Source organism: Mustela putorius, unplaced genomic scaffold (assembly GCF_011764305.1).
Source record: "Mustela putorius furo isolate JIRA1106 unplaced genomic scaffold, ASM1176430v1.1 tig00003853_pilon_pilon_pilon, whole genome shotgun sequence".
NCBI lineage: Eukaryota > Metazoa > Chordata > Mammalia > Carnivora > Mustelidae > Mustela > Mustela putorius.
The window spans coordinates 19,650,008-19,667,192 of NW_025422005.1; the positions used below are offsets into that span (position 1 = coordinate 19,650,008).

At 48.1% G+C, this 17,185-nt stretch overlaps 1 protein-coding gene across 1 annotated transcript; it reads right to left on the reverse strand.

Annotated features, from left to right (window-relative positions):
- Window positions 1-5,270: 5,270 nt before the first annotated feature.
- Window positions 5,271-7,289, reverse strand: NR0B2 (nuclear receptor subfamily 0 group B member 2). Its single transcript, XM_004741087.3, has 2 exons — window positions 6,695-7,289; window positions 5,271-5,913 (listed from the first exon to the last, which is right to left on the reverse strand). Exons 1-2 carry the CDS (start codon window positions 7,233-7,235, stop codon window positions 5,615-5,617), a joined length of 840 nt encoding a protein of 279 aa, XP_004741144.2. The 5' UTR covers window positions 7,236-7,289; the 3' UTR covers window positions 5,271-5,614.
- Between the last annotated feature and the right edge of the window lie 9,896 nt (window positions 7,290-17,185).

Consider the following 17,185-nt stretch of genomic DNA (forward strand, 5'->3'; position numbering starts at 1 on the left):
AAAAATACAAACAAAAGTGTTTCTTGGGGATACTTAAGTAAGTATGCATTAAAATCATAAAGAGCGGCCCCTGGATGGCTCAGTTGTTAAGCATCTGCCTTCCACTCAGTTCATGATCCTTGGGTCCTGGGATGGAGCAGCACATGGGCCTCCCTGCTCGGCCGGAAGCCTGCTTCTCCTTCTCCCACTACCCCTGCTGTGTTCCTGCTCTCGCTCCTCTCTTTCTGTCAAATAAATAAAATATTTTTAAAAAATAATAAAATAAAATCATAAAGAAAAGTAAGGAAATGATTAACCCCAAATTCAGGGTAATCATTACCTTTGGGAGGAGGTGATAGATTTAGAAAAGGACTTCAAAGTTGATGGGACATGATGAGGGTTCATTGTACTGTTATTCTTTACACTTAATATGTTTTATAAATGTTATTTTCTCTTACTCAATTTTAATTAAACATCTTAAAAGGGAAAATCACTCATTTCCAAAAACAATAAAGCAAGTGTTCGTTTGGTGTTGATCACATATATACACCCATTTGAGAAAGAAAAAAATAAAAACTGTTTTAATGAAAGTCTGGGTATTTGCATATAGGATTGTTATACATATCTAGATTTTAAAATCTGCTGAGGCAAGTGTAAATTGGCACAACCACTTTGGAAAATTTGGCAAGATCTACTTAAGTTGAGCATACCTTCTATGACCTGGTAATTCCAGTTCTTGTTATATAACAACATATCTGGAAACATCTGTGTGCCAAAAGATGTGCAGGAATAATCCTAACAATATTATTTGATTAGCCAAACAGTCATCGGCACTATCTTGGGTAAATGAATTGTGATGTAATGAGATACTTTATAGCAATGAAAATGAATAGGTGAGAATGAATCTGATACAACATTAAGTGAAAGACAAACACAAAAGAGTTCATGCTCGGGATGCCTGGGTGGCTCAGTTGGTTAAGCAGCTGCCTTCGGCTCAGGTCATGATCCCAGTGTCCTGGGATCAAGTCCCGCATCGGGCTCCTTGCTCGGCGGGGAGCCTGCTTCTCCCTCTGCCTCTGCCTGCCATTCTGTATGCCTGTGCTTGCTCTCTCCCCTTCTCTCTCTCTGATAAATAAATAAAATCTTAAAAAAAAAAGAGTTCATGCTCTATATGATTCCATTTATATAAAGTTTAAGACAAATAATCTTACTTATGTTGGAAATCAGGGATAGTGATACCATTTCAGGAGGAAGGAGAGGGTGGTGATGGGGAGCGTTTCTAAAGCTCTATTTCTTGAGCTGGGTGGTGGTTACGGCCAGGTGTTCATTTTGTGATAACTCATTAAGCTGTACATGTATGATTTGTGTGCTTTTCTGTTCATCATACAGAAAAGGTTGAATTAAAACTATATTTTGAAAAATCTGAAAATAGAAAAATAAGTGTTTTACAGCACACAAGTTGTGTGCTCTGGAAAAGCTGTTAGCTGACCCAAGAAGTTATGCACTTAGGGTTCCACACAATTGCCATTTGTGGGCCTAAATTTCCAGAACCTTGCACTGATACTCGATATGGAGGAGACACAGAAAATCGCCATTGATTTTGAATGATTACTCCTGGCACCAATGTGGGGATGTGCCACTGGGTGTGGCTGGGGATTGTTAGCTGGTTATTGTTTGGTATGACCTTGAATGACCCACCAGGATTGAGTGATTCCCCTGGTTAACCCCGATTCCCCTGAGACCTTAGCCTTGTTGCCTCCAGCAGCTTCACTGGGCTGGCCTTTCTCTGTGGCCTTGTTCTGGGACATGGTGCCTGTCTGCCTTTCCAGGCCCATCTCTTGCTGCTCTGAGCCCAAGTTACCCCAGGCCATTTGCAGTTAGCTGAACACCCTTGCTCTCTGTCACCTCGGTGTTTTTGCACCTCTCATTCCCTCTTTGTGGAATGCCCCTCCCTTGGTTGCCTGGCGAACCTCTATCCATTCTCTTTAGCTCAGAGCAGTCACCATGGGCTGAAGCATTCTTCCCACCTCCAGGCAGATTTAATCGTTCCCTCTTCTGAGATCCTGCTGCTCTCTAAACATCTCTCTATCATGGTTCAGATTTCTCGGGGTTGCACTTAATTCTGTATCTCTCTCTGCCACAGCAGGATGTTCAGTGAAGGCAGAAGCTAAATCTTGGTATTTTGAGCCTCTTAGCATCTAGCACAGGGTCTGGTACGAGTCGTCATCAAGAGAGATGTTGAATGATGGCATGAATGGATGGATGGATGGATAGATGGTAGGTGTGGCTTTTTGCTGACATCAGAGGTTCTAGGAAACCCAAAGGCAGGGTGTCTTGGCCAACGTACCCTGACTGCTTATTAAGCAGTCGATGATTCAGCTAATGAAGGTAGGGATAATGGTGATAATAAAATGATACCCAAAGCTGAGCCCTCTCCTGATTCCTAGGGAGTCATCCCTGACTGGACCTGAGGACAGGGATCATGGCTGAGAGGGCAGATGGTCAGTAAGCAGTGGCTGAGGTGGATCCAGACAGCCTGATCCTGGCCGTGGCTCATGTCAGCCTGTGCTGGTGAGCCTGGTCTCCACAGTCACACAAGTCTGAGTTCAAATCTCAGCACAGGTAGTGATTGGTCCAAACACTGAGTAAGTTGCATACACTGTCAGAGCCTGTTTCCTTCTCTACCCTCTCTGGCTGATGAGGCACGGTTCCCACTTCTAAGCTGCTTTTAATGGAGACACAGTCCCCCACTTTTGTCTCATGGAGAAAGCATCCATTTTCTTATTGTATTATAACTCTCTCTTTAGTTTTGCTAGATTTGTCTTGATCTTCCTTGCAGAAGGTTTGGCTAGGGCACAGGGCACAGGAGATACAGATGAGAAGCAGAAGTGTAGCTCCCCAACCACGTGAAGGGGACAGGGGAGACGTTTGCAAAGAAGCAAGGCAGTGCTAATCAGGGAAGCTCTTGAGATGATAGAAACATTAGATAAGTTGAGGGGAAATGCTGGGGTGGGTAGTGGAGAGGAGCACTTTCTAGTGGCTGTTCAAGGTAGGCGGAGGGAGGGAGTGAGGGGCAGGAAGATTCAGCCTCAGGTTCAGAGAGGTGCAACAGTACACTGATGGGGGCGGTTAGTAAAGGAACATAAAAGAATGGCCTGAACCCCCCGAATCCTCTGGATTTGGCTCCTTTGGAGAGACAAGGCAGCTGCTCTTGGAAGAGTTCCCACCTGCATCTGCGTGGTGAGATGGGCAGTGTGTGTCCAAGTGCTGGCAAGGGCAGGCAGGGAGAGGGGCATAGGGGCTTGAGCTCTGAGTCTGGGAGTGCTGGCGGAAGGTTAGGGAGCTGAAGACAGCAAGGCCTGCTCTGGGCTTTAAAGGATGCTTCTATTTGGGACTTTGATTAGGTCCTGGCTTGGGGGAGCTGTTGAACAGGGGATGACCTGTCTGAGAGGAAGGTAGACGTTGGGGTCACCATGGGGCAAGGGGGTGATTGGTTAGTTGAGGCCCCAAATACCAAGCAGAGCAGTGTGGTCTGGATTAGCAGGCTCTGGGTAGACCCTGAAGATGTGGAGACATTGGTCGGCTTACATTGGGGGCCCCTTTTCTTTCTCTTGTGACATACAGAAAATGGAGAACATGCCCCAGTATGAGGGTGTCCCCATATTGTGTGCCCCGCCCTTGGGCATAGGGATGAGTGTGTGAACATCTGGCTTCCGTGCGGGTGTCTACTGTCATGTGTGTGGGTCTGCTGTCTGTCACTGAGTGCGTGTATCTTGGCTGTGCATTTCCATGCTGCGTGTGGGTGGATGGTGGGTCTTTTTTATGGGTCTTTGTAAGTGTGTCTGACTTGTATGTCTTGGTGTGTGTGTGTGTGTGTGTGTAGGATGGAGAGAGAGAGAGTTGTAGGTCTGAGTTGTGTGTGTGTGGTGTGAGCTGTATGTTTCTGTCACTCTGGTGTCTGAGTGGTGAGTGGCTGATTGGGTAAGGGACAGGGGTGCCCTTGCTGCTGGCACGAGGGCATTGTCCTATCCTGGGGGCCTTCAGAAGAGTCCTGAATGACAACTCTTCGACTGTTGTCCCTGAGTGAATGACCTCGCATTGAGCAATAATTAACTTGGCCCCATGAAGAGGATCCAAACTGGTGGTGACGGGGGTGGGACTGGTATGGGCAGGGGCCTTGCTGCTAAAGAAAGGAGGGGTCGTGCAAGGGGGTCCTGTAGGCATGCGCGTTGTTATCATTCCCTCCTACCAGCAGGTCAGTCACCCCAACCTGGGTGATACTCAAAATCTTTAACCAACAGGGCGCCTGGGTGGCTCAGTGGGTTAAGCCGCTGCCTTCGGCTCAGGTCATGATCTCAGGGTCCTGGGATCGAGTCCCGCATCGGGCTCTCTGCTCAGCAGGGAGCCTGCTTCCTCCTCTCTCTCTCTCTGCCTCTCTGCCTGCTTGTCATCTCTCTCTGTCAAATAAATAAATAAAATAAAATAAAATAAAAAATCTTTAACCAACAGGGAGGCGCAGACATTGACCTGTCAGAACAGACACAAGCCACACAGTGAATGGAGCAGTTCTGGAGGCCACCGAGATGCCAGACACCACATCTCTGGTTGCTGGCCAACGAGGTTGGATTCCAGGAGAAGGACTGGGACAGAGGGGCCATGGAAGGGGGAACTCAGGAGGGCTCAGGGCCATAGCTGTGAATCAAGTGCCATGGAAGAGTCTCAGACTTTAACAGCTAAGGTGGCAGCTAAACTTTGGGAGGCCTTGACCTCCACGCAGCTGCACCAGGCCAGCCCCGAGTGTCCTTGCTCCTGCCATTGAGACAGAGTGGACTGTCTTCTTCGGTCACCTGCAGGAATGGGGATGTGAAGGATCCCAAACTGCAGAAATTCCAGTGACCTTGCCTGTTTCAATATGGGAATGGGCTGCTTCGTATTTCTTACTGGCTGTGATCTGACTCTGTTGAGGAGAGAGGGAGCCTGCAGGGGTCAAAAGCCAAGGGAGGGTTCACTGGGGGACTTGGAGATAGGGAAATGACACCCCCCAAAGATAAAGGCAAGGAAGTTAGGAGGCCTGAACTGATCCTCTGCCCTGGATTCAGACCTGTGCAAAATAAATCTCATTCCCCCAAATGGAATAATCCTCCCACTCTGAAAAACGAATATCCCAGTTCCCTGAAGCCTGGCTCCAGTGCTCCTTATGGCTCTTTCCTCTCAAACTCCTTCTGATAGGGGCGGGGTGGACCGTGGAGGTGGGACAGTCCCTTCCACATGTACAAATTACAGGGTCAGGCTCCAAGGGTGTCATGCCTTTTATTACAAAAACCAATAACTTAAATCACTTCTGTACAAAGTCAGTAGGACTCTTGTCCCAATGAGTAATCTAAGCTTTCATCCCCATCTCAGGAGAGGTCAGGAGTCTTGGCCCAGAAGCTCTGAGGACCACTAAGGGATGGCCAGACAGCTGGAGCACCATGTCAAACCAAGAAAGGCCAAGAGGGGTTGTGGTGAGGGAGGGGCCCCAGAGCCCATCTTGTTGGGCCACAGCCAGCTTATTCCAGGGGAGCTGAAGCCTGCCTATACAGACTGCCCCCCATCCCGGGAGCACTGGGTGACCCCTGGGAACATCTGGCCCAAGTCAGGGCTGCCAGCCTCTGCCCCACCTACACTTGATCTCAGCCTGGGCTGGAATAGGTTGACTCAGCAAAAGCATGTCCTCAAGGAGGCCAGCGATGTCAATGTCTCCAATGATCGGGCGGAAGAAGAGGTCCCCAAGCAGGCTGGGTGAGATGGACTTGAGGGTGGAGGCTGTGAGGAGGACACGGGCCAAGCGGCCTTGGCCAGCGGGGCAGCAGGGCTCCAGAACCTCCCACAGTGCATGGTGAGCCTCTTGCTGCAGGTGTCCGATGTGGGAGGAGGCATGGAGGCCTGGCACGTCTGTGGGCAGAGAGGGGGAAGAGGGCGGCTGAGTACCCCACTCCCAGGCAGCAGTACTGACCCAAGATCTGAGGTCACTGGTTTTGTCTTTGAGGCCCCATTACTACCTCTTCCATTTATTTATTTATTTATTGGTCCTTTTATGGGGCAGCCCAGAGTAATGGTTAAGAGCCAGGCTGCCTTTTTGAATCCTATGCTGTTACTTATTAGCTGCATGACCTCAGATAAATTAATATCTGTTCCTCGGTTTCCTCATCTGTAAAATGGGGATAATAACACCTATCTCCTAGGCATGTTAGGAAGTTTAAATCAGCTAGTATCTGCAAAACCCTTTTAACTGGGCCTAGCATATGGTGAATGTAATATGAATATTCATCCCTATCACTAGTATTTGTTACTATAGTTTATATATTCCATGAGGTCTTTTTGGTGAGGAATTTTCATCTTACATTTTCATTCTTCTCTATGGGGTCTTTCTGAACCCACAGAGTTTTACCTGTGACTGAGGCACAGCTGTGTCTGCCCACCTTCCCGGAGGGTCAAGGGCAAGTTTCTTAAGCAGAGTGGCAAGGACCAGCCTCTGGAGTGAATAAACCTGAATTCCCACCCCTGCGTTGGTTCTACGAGGCTGTGTGACCTTCAGCAATTCACTTAACCTCTCTGAGCCTCTTTTGTCGGTGACTTTCAGCGATAATGAGGACCCAAAGAGATAATAGGTGTCAAGCCCTCAGAAGGTGCCTTCCCTGGCTGGGCCCCCATCCAGGAGTGTCTGGAAGCTCACCAGGATTGAAGAGGATGGTCTCTTTCAGGAAGGCATATTCCTTGGGGCCCAGCTCCAGGCTCCAGAAGGACTCCAGGCAGCCCCGAAGCCACTGCACCGCTGCCAGTGAGGGTTGGGGCCGATCCGGCAGCTGGCCGCCGCTTGTGCTGCTACTGGGCTCCTCCAGCAAGATCTTCTTGAGTATGCTGGGGACCGGGGCCTCGGCCACCTCAAAAGTCACGGTGTCTTGGGCCAACCCCAGCAGGAAGAGGGGGCCCCAGCAGCCCCGCAGCAGCCGCTGCTGATCCTGAGGGGGCAGCTGGCAGAAGGCCGGCAGATTCCTGAGGAAGCCTACTGTCCTGGCCAGAACATCCAAGGCCTCCCGGCAGGTGCGATGCGGAGCGCACAGCCGGACCGGCCGATGCTGTCTGCACAGGCAGTGACTCCGAGCCGGGGGCACAGAGGGCCTAGCCCTGAGGCTAGGGCTCAGAAGCGCGTACAGAATGGCTGGGCGGCCTGCAGCACCCTGGCATGGGCAGGTCCCTGGCTGGCTGGAGCTCATGGTTGAGGAGCTGCTCTTCCTTCCTCCTGGCCCTCCCGCCCTCCGCTCTGCCCCACTGGGTGCTATATATATCCCCAGTGGGAGGGACGGTGGAGTGGAGGGGATGGCCTGACAACCTTGACTCCAGAAGTCATGTTCATTGAAATAAAAAAAAAATCCTGCACCGGCCTGCAGGATTGGTGGGGAAGTGGCAGGGGAGGAGGTTTTGGGAGTTCCACGTGGCGCTGATACTGCCTCAGTCAATGAAGCACCCTGTGCAGGACACAGGGCCACCTGCCCGCCCGCCGCGCTGCCCCTTATCGGATGACTCAAGTGAATAAACAGGGTCATTAACCCGGGCTGTACCGGGGCACCAAGGCCTCAGGAGCACAATCAGCAGGTGGCCATCGCAGGTGTCCCTACTGGTGCCTGCAGGACTCTCACTAAGCTTGGAAGCCAGCCCCGGAGCTGGACGAACCTTGAATGCAAGGCCCAACCTGGAAGTGCCTTATCACTGACTTGTTTGCCTAACCTTGGGGCTTTGCTCCTGTTGTTGGTAAGGAACAGGCTATGGGGAAGGGAGCCAGGACCCCAGGGGGCTGGGAGGACTTTGCCCACTGTGCAGGCTAGGAGGCCTCCCTCCCCTGACTCCAGTTCTGGGGGCCCTGCAGAAATAAGGTCCTTAAGAACTCTCTCTCCTCAGCTTGGATTCCGAAAGTTCCTGAAAGGCTGTATCTGCTGAGAAGTCCTAGCAGAATGCTAATGAAGAACGGCTGCTATTTACTGAGCGCCTGCTGTATGCCCTTCCCGTTCTAATCCTTAGAGCTTCCCCAGGAGGCAAGATTCTTACTTTTTGAAACTCAAAGAGGTGAAGTGACTTGCCCAAGGTCACACCACTAAGAAAGACCAGAGCCCAGATCTGTCTGACTCTAAAGTCCTTGCTTGTTCCCCTAGACCCACTGGCCCAGTGGTGCAGCCCAAGCTGTGTGACCTTAGTTTCCCAGAGCTAGTGGCCACCTGGGTCCCCACCTTGAAGCTGCCTGGTCTACAGACGTTGCCTACTTATCATCTGGGCAGACATGTTGCGCTGCCGCCAGCCACATGGCAAATCTGTCCTGGGCGTCTGTCTCTGGATGGTGGGGCATGGGGTGTGAGAGAGGGTGGGAAGGTCCTCGTCTGTGTCGTGTCCGTGGACCTTGGCAAGCCCAGCTTGGCAAGCCTTCTGCTAGCACACTGTCGGGCAGCCATCACCACCCTTGGCACTGGCTCCTGGCTCTATCATTTTCCAGGTGTGTGACCTTGGGCTGATCCCTGTGGGCCTCAGGTGCTTCATCTGGGACAATAACAAAATGAGGTCTTGGACTTGAAATGCCAAGCAGTCTCTGGCATAGGGTGAGAGGACTTTCCTCCTCCCTCTCCTCTGCCCGAGGGAACCAAGACCCAGCAGACAAACACGTGTGCATCTTTCATTCGATTGTGAGTGATCTTAATCCTTTCACTTTCGAAGTTCCTCTCGTATCCTTTTATCTCCCTGAGTCTTTGGAGTTCCCTCCACGGAGACTCTGGAGTCATACTGCCTGGGTTCTAATTCTGCTTTATCACTTAATGACCATTGGACAAGTCACTTTATATTTCTGTGCCTCAGTTCCCTCATCTTCAAAAGGCACAAAAAAGGCCAATAGTGGATAGCAGTTTTATGGGGCCTGACACTTATACAATTTGGCGGTTCTCTCTTCAGGAATAGAAAATCAGGAATGAAAGTGAATATTTAAAATGAGATAATTGAGGCAGGGGCCACCTGGCTAGTTCAGTTGGTAGAGCAGGTTCATTCTTGATCTTGGGGCAGAGAGTTCAAGCTGCACGTTGGGTGTTGAGATTACTTAAAAATAAAAAAAAATCTTTTTTTAAAAAAAGATTATTTATTTATTTATTTGGCAGAGAGAGAGAGAGAGCACAAGTAGGCAGAGAGGCAGGCAGAGAGAGAGGAGGATGCAGGCCCCCCGCCAAGCAGAGAGCCCGATGCGGGACTTGATCCCAAGACCCTGAGATCATGACCTGAGCCAAAGGCAGAGGCTTAACCCACTGAGCCACCCAGGTGCCCCTAAAAAAATATATCTTTAAAATAACATAGGGGCACCTGGATGGGTCAGTTGGTTAAACGTCTGCCTTCGGCTCAGGTCATGATCCCAGGGTCCTGGGATCAAATCCTGAGACTGGCTCCCTGCTCAGTGGGGAGCCTGTTCTTCCTCTCTGTCTGCTGCTCTGCTTACTTGTGCTCTCCTCTCTGTCAAGTAAATAAATAAAACCTTTAAAAATAAAGAAAATAAAATGACCAAACAAATCATGACCAATCACAAACTAAAATAAGCTGACTGAAAATCAAAATACTTTGATTAATTATTGATGATATTTGCCTATTTGTTTTAGCTGCGCGTTTTTGCTTGCCTCTTCACATGAGATTTATTTTGAAACCATCACAAACACAGAAAGGTTGCAAGTACAGTACAGGGAATTTTTTTCAACTTGAACCATTTAAGAGTAAATTGTCAACCCGCTGCCCATTGCTTTCAAATACTTGAGTGTATAATTCCTGCTTTTTTTTTTTTTTAAAGATTTTATTTATTTATCTGACAGAAAGAAATCACAAGTAGATGGAGAGGCAGGCAGAGAGAGAGAGAGAGAGGGAAGCAGGCTCCCCGCTGAGCAGAGAGCCCGATGCGGAACTCGATCCCAGGACCCTGAGATCACGACCCGAGCCGAAGGCAGCGGCTCAACCCACGGAGCCACCCAGGCGCCCCTATAATTCCTGCTTTTAAGAACATTCCTCTACAGGGTGCCTGGGTGGCTCCGTGGGTTAAGCCTCTGCCTTCGGCTCAGGTCATAATCTCTGGGTCCTGGGATCCAGCCCCCAATCAGGCTCTCTGCTCAGCGGGGAGCCTGCTTCCCCCTCTCTCTCTGCCTGCCTCTCTGTCTACTTGTGATCTCTGTCTCTGTCTCTGTCTCTCTCTCTCTCTGTCAAATAAATAAATAAAATTTTAAAACTTTAAAAAAATATTTATTTATTTATTTATTTATTCGGAGGGTGGCGGAGAGAATCTTCAGGCAGACTCTCTGCGGCGAGTAGAGGGCCTCCCCCCTCTGTGGGGCTTGATCTCACTACCCATGGGATCATGACCTGAGTTGATACCAAGAGCCAGAGGCTTACCGACTCAGCCCCCCAGGTGCTCCTTTTTTTGTTTTTTTTCTTTTTAAACATCTTATTTATTTGAGAGAGAGAGAAAGTGGGTGGGGGAAGAGCAGAGGTGAGGGACAAGCCGACTCTGCACTGTGTGGAGCCCAACACGGGGCTTGATCTCATGACCGTGAGCTCCTGACCTGAGCTGAAATCAAGAGTCAGATGCTCAACCGATGAGCCACCCAGGCGCCCCACTGTTGTGTTCTTTTTGATACAGTTTATTAGGTAGCACGTATTTCCATCTGTCCCGTGTTTCACTTTGGTCACTTGATGTCTGCCAGGCTTCTCCACTTACTTACTCTTTTCCCTTTATAAGGAACTGGTAGTTTGTGAGGAGGTATTTTGAAACTATGCAGATATACCTTTTTTAAAAAAATATTTTATTTATTTTGATAGGGAGAAACAGTGAGAGAGGGAACTCACGGAGGAGGAGTGGGAGAGGGAGAAGCAGGCTTCCTGTTGAGACGTGAGCTTGATGCAGGCCTTGATCCCAGGACCCTGGGATCACAGCCCAAGTCAAAGGCAGACACTTAAGGACTGAGCCACCCAGGCATCCCTGGGTATACCGTTTCCTAGTTTGAATGTATTATTTATTTATTATTTTTCAAAGATTTTATTTGTTTGAGTGAGCTATCGAGAGAACATGAACAGGGAGAGGAGCAGAGAGAGAGGGAGAAGCAGACTCCCCACTGGGCAGGGAGCCCCATGTGGGGAGGGATCCTGGGACCCTGGGATCACAACCTGAGCCAAAGGCAGATGCTTAACCAACTGAGCCACCCAGGCACCCCTATATGTGTGCATTTAGTTATGAACTCATGTTCTCCTCTTTTGTTTAATAGCTTGTAATCTATTATTATCATTATTTTTTAATGCTCAGATTGTCACAGATTAGTCCAATGGGAGCTTCTTTAAGCTGGAGTCTGTCCCTTTGACATGCCCCATTATTCTGTGACTATTTTTTGTTTTCTGATAGAAGAAGATACCTCTTGGGGCGCCTGGGTGGCTCAGTGGGTTGGGCCTCTGCCTTCGGCTCGGGTCATGATCCCGGGGTCCTGGGATCGCCCCGCATCAGGCTTTCTGCTCAGCGGGGAGCCTGCTTCCCCCTCTCTCTCTGCCTGCTGCTCTGCCTACTTGTGATCTATGTCTGTCAAATAAATAAATAAAATCTTAAAAAAAAAGAAGAAGATACCTCTTTTCAAGCCCCTAGAATCGACCAGTACTCCAAGAATCTCTGATTCAATTTTTAATGGAGTGGAATATTATTTAAAAACCTACTCACTGTTATGAAGGTGTCACGCTTCCCAGGCCCTTCCAGAGCTAAGGAGTCTAAACACACACACACACACAATTTACAGTTATATTTTTTTGAAATATTTTATTTATTTATTTGGTGAGAGAGAGAGGGAGAATGCACACAAGCAGGGGGGAGTGGGAGACAAAGAGAGAAGCAGGCTCCTTGCTCACGCGGGACTCGATCCCAGGACCTCTGGATCATGACCTGAGCTGAAGGCAGATGCTTAACCGATTGAGGCACCCAGGCATGCCCTCAGTTATATTTATTTCTATATCTATTTATACATACTAAAAATTTTTTTAGTTCAGACTGTCACCTGAAATTCTAATCCATATGCGGGGGTTCATTCTAGGTACCCCCCTTCTATATTTATACCTCCCTTCCTCAACACCAAGAAATCTGGCTTCCATTATTCTGAATTCCTTCACTTTTTGGATCAACCCCTATTTCTAACCAATCTCCCATCTTTGCCATGACCCCATCCCCTATGAAATGCCCTCCTCACCCCACTTGGGCTCTAATACCTTGTGTCAGGATGCCCCCTCCCACTCAGGGACACCTTCTTCACTTTGCTGGACCCCATGCCATGTGGACACCCTCTTTACCCTGCTGGGGCTCTGACTTTTGCTCTGGGCCACAGTGGCTCTCTCCCCCTCAGTCACATGCTTCCCTCCTGTTCTGCTCTGCTTAATCGTTTTAGGACTGAAATTTTCAGGACAAGAAGGAAGGTGAAGAAGTAAAATTGTCCATGAATCTTAAAGTAAAATTCTCCAGTGAAAATGGAGAGGTGATTCCGTCTTTCCTCTTGCATGGTTGATCAAAAACAAGTTTTAGGAGCACCTGGGTGGCTCAGTCAGTTAATCGACCGACTCTTGGTTTCTGCTCAGGTCATGATCTCAGGGTCCTAGGATTGAGCTCTGCATCAGGTTCCATGCTTAGCAGGGAGTCTGCTTGTGGATTCTCTCTCCCGCTCCCTCTACCCTTCTTCCGAGATCAGACGAGATCGGGCGCGTTCAGGGTGGTATGGCCGTAGACACCCCTCTACCCTTCTCCCCGCTTGCATGTGCTGTCTCTCTCTCACTCTGTCTTAAGTAAATAAATACATCTTTTTAAAAAAACCATGTTTTCTTCTCTCTCTTTCTCTCTCTTTTTCTTTAGTAATGGATAAACATCTTTTCTTCTTGATAGCCAGGATATGCAAACATGCCATTTCACACATAGATGTTTCTGATACTTGTAGTAGTGCTTAGAGGTGTGTAGTCGGAATTTTGATAAATTCTACTTTGTGTAATTACTATCAAAAAAGAAAGATATGCATGGAGTATTTGTAATTGCGTAGGCTGCATATTCCTTATAGGAGAGAACTTCCTTCCTGAGTTGGCGTCACTATTAAATGACAGACAATTTAGTGATGATTGAAAGAATTTTGCAGAGATTGGCTTCTTGCTCTCAGATCCTTCTTTCTCCCTCACCACCCACGTCCTTCCAGGTGTCTTGGGAATCATTCATATTGGGAAGTGGGATAGGGTGGAAAGAAAGGGTGGTCTTAAGCAATTGTAGTTTTAAAATTTTATTTTTGTGGGGCACCTGGGTGGCTCAGTCCTTAAGCCCCTACCTTGGGCTCAGGTCATAATCCCAGGGTTCTGGGATCAAGCCCCACATCGGGCTCCGTGATCAGTGGGAAGCCTGCTTCTCCCTCTCCCACGTCCCCTGCTTGTGTTCCCTCTCTCACTGCCTCTCTCTCTCTGTCAAATAAATAAATAAATAAAATTTTTGCGAATTAAAAAGAATACATATGTATTATATATAATTTAACATACAAGGCTATATCTACATCTGTCTATCTAGAAGACATTGCTGGGTCTCTCCCAAGACCTTGGATGTACTCGTGAAGCTTCATGGAAAATCTACCCGTAGTAGCATCTTTTCTGGGTGTTTGTCAGGACACCAAGAGACCAAGAACTTGGCACATAGCCAGTGCTCTGTGAAGGAAGGGAAGTGGTCGTCACTATTGTTGTTGGTTTCACCGCATTTTCTAGAGGAGGCAGTTGAGGAGGAGACCCAGAGAAGAGAGATCTCTTGGCTGGGGGTGGGGTGTGTACGGTAAAGCTGGACCCCCCAGGTTTCATCTTGCGTTTTTGTTTGTTTTTGTTTGCACAAAATCAGTGGAGAACTGTGTTTTCTGAGCATTGTGTGTGGCCTGAAGACCAAGGTGTCAGTTGTGGCGGTCCTGGAGGACAAGGAACAGCCTCAGCAGGGCTCTCTCAGCCTGGGGCGTGACTGAGGCTATCCTCTCAAGGGGGTGGGAGGCCTCTGTGGGGGAGATGGCCCATCAGCAGCCCTCTGCCCGGGTCCTGCCTTCATTCTGAAGGCAGAAACACAGGTCAACCTTCGGGAGTCCCCATTCAAGGGGGAGTCTTCAGTCTGTTGGAGAGACACAGGCCAGCCCTGAAGAGTCCCCATTCTGAGGAGGGAGAGACAGTCCTGATTTCAGTAGTTCCAAAAGGGGATGTGGGGCACCCACACCAACAATGGACAAGGATGCTAAAATGGGGCAGCTGGGCAGAGTAACTTGAATCTGGAAGGCTTTCTGGAGGAAAAGTTCCTGACAACACTCTCCCTGTACAGCACTCTCTGGTTTACAAAGTATTTTCATTGCAGTGATCTCAGTTAATCCTCAAACGACAAAGGGATGAAGGGGTTCCTACCCAAGCAGGAGCAACAGCCATCATCATCCCAAGAATTATAATGACTGAGGCTTATTGAGCATCTACTGTGTGTCAGGCACTGGGTGGGTGCCATCTGTAAAATTAAAGGGCACCCCATAAGATAATGGATATGAAAATGCTCTGCAATCCTATGGCCGGGGTGCCCATGTTTGCTCCCCTTGTGTACAGAGCCCTCAGACTAACTGAGGGGCCAGCTATAAGTAATATACAAGTAATTACAGAGGATGAGCACAGGGCATTTTGAAAGCAAGAATCATGGAGGTAGGGACTTAATCTGTACATCAGGGTTAGTAAAAGGCCTCACAGAGGAAGTGGCATTTCGGTTGAGACCTGATGGACAGAAAGAAGTTGACTGGCAAAGGCCTCAGAACTAGGACAGAGCATTGGAGGAAGGGAAAGAAGCCAACGAGGGAGCCTGGTGAGTGAAGGGGATCCTGGGACAAAGAGTATCTGGAGAGGTGGCTAGGGCCTTGATGGTGTGACTCCTCAGAGATCATGGTTGGGAGTTTGGAACTTACCCTGAATGCAGTGGCAATCCATAAGAGCTAATTTTAAGCAAAAGAGTAATAAGCTCTGGCTTGTCTTATAGAGAAGAATTGCTTAGGCTGCTGAGTAGAGGATGGACCAGAAAGGGACAAGAAAGGAGGTAAGGGGACAAGCTAGGATGTGAGAGTTGATGCTGGTTTGGCCTAGAGTAACAACACCTTGCTTCACACAGCAAGGTGAGAAGGGGAAAGAGGATATAGTTTGGAGGAAAAGCTGACAAGGCTTACTAATGGATTAGATGAGACTAGATTCTGGCCTGTGCAAACAGGTGGATGAGTGGAGCTTTGGGCTTGGGCAAATTGGTGCTAGAAGGGGTCATCTTACTCAGTGGGGATTTGGGGAGGAATTAATTTGTGTGTGTGGGGAGAATATCGATGTTGGCCATGTTAGTTTTTTTAAAACAATATTCAATATAATCAAATTCCTAGTCAGAGTTCAAATTTTATATTGTCTCATAAAATTATAAATTTCTTTATTGTAGTAAAATATATGTTAAATTTACCATTTTAACCATTTTTAAGTATACAGTTCAGTGGCATTAAGTACATTCACATTGTTGTGTAACCACCACCACCATGTGTCTCCAGAACTTCATCACCTTCCCAAAGCCAAGGCGAGTTTTGAGATACCTATCAGTCATCAAGGGGAGTTGTCCAGGAGGTAGTTAGAAGAACCAGGAGCTCAGGCAAGGTCTGGGCCAGAGATACCATGAGATCACCTAAGAAGAAAGTATAGAGAGGGAAGATGAGAGAGCAAAGGTCAGAGCCACCAACATTTACTAGTCTAGGTAGAAGAGGACACTGAGAAAGTGTTAGTGCAGTGGAAAGAAAACCAGGTCAGTGTGGTGACAGAAGCTCCATTAGTTTGCGAGGGCTGCCATAACAAAATAGCCCAGACAGTGTGACTTATGCAACAGAAATGTGTTTTCTCAGTTCAGGAGGCTGGAAGTCCAGGATCAAGTGTTTGCTTTCTCACACAGCCTCTCTCTTGGGTTTGCAGAAGGCTGTCACCCATGGCCTTTCCTTTGTGTACCTATGATGTCCTGGGGATCTCTTCCTCCTCTTGTAAGGCCACTCTTTCAGTTGTGATTAGGGCCCCATCCTTGTGAATTCATTCAACCATAATTACCTCTTTAAATGGCCCTTTCTCCAAAATGTCACATTGGGGGTTTCAACATATGAATTTTGGGGAACACAATTCCATTATCAGAAGCCTGGGGGGGGGAGTGTTTATTTCTTAAGGTTTTATTTATTTGGTAGCGAGAGAGAGAACACACAAGCAAGAGGAGCAGCAGGCAGAGGGAGAGGGAGAAACGGGTAGAGGGAGAGGCAGACTCCCTGCTGAGCAGAGAGCCTGACCCAGGGGCTCAATTCCAGGACCCTGGGACCATGACCTGAGCCAAACGCAGATGCTTAACTAAATGAACCGCCCAGGCGCCCCCCCCCAAAATGTTTCTAGAAGGGGTAAACTAAGTCAAATGCAGCTGAGAAGTTGAAGAAAATAATAGTGGTCCATGGGCTTTGGCAACACAAGGTCATTGTACCCTTGGCTAGTCTTTTCAGAAATAACTAATTAGAATAAACTGAGGAAAGATGGAAGGTAACAAAGGGAAAAGAGAAGTATAGCAATGTTTTCAGCTTTTGCTGAAAACGAGAACTGAAAATTGTGGTGGTAGAAAGAGAAAAGGGGGTCACAGAACAGTAAAAAAAAAAAAAAAAGAATGACATTAGAGCATGTTTGTAAGTTGAAGGGAATGATCCAGAAGAAATTTGTGATGCAGGAAATTTTAAATTAAAACAAAGTGGGGGGATAGTAACAAGACTAAGATGATTAAATTCACTGCATACATGGAGGGGTTGGCCTTAGATAGCTGGGACATGTCCCCCACATTAATAAAAGTGAAGGTCATATACAGCAACCATTACATAATTTGCAGAGCCCAGTGCAAAACGTGTTGTCTCTTGTTCAAAAATTAAGATTTTCAGCACTGCATCAGAAGAACATTAAAACCAAGCACGGGGGCGCCTGGGTGGCTCAGTGGTTAAGCCGCTGCCTTCGGCTCAGGTCATGATCTCAGGGTCCTGGGATCGAGTCCCGCATCGGGCTCACTGCTCAGCAGGGAGCCTGCTTCCTCCTCTCTCTCTCTCTCTGCCTGCCTCTCTGCCTA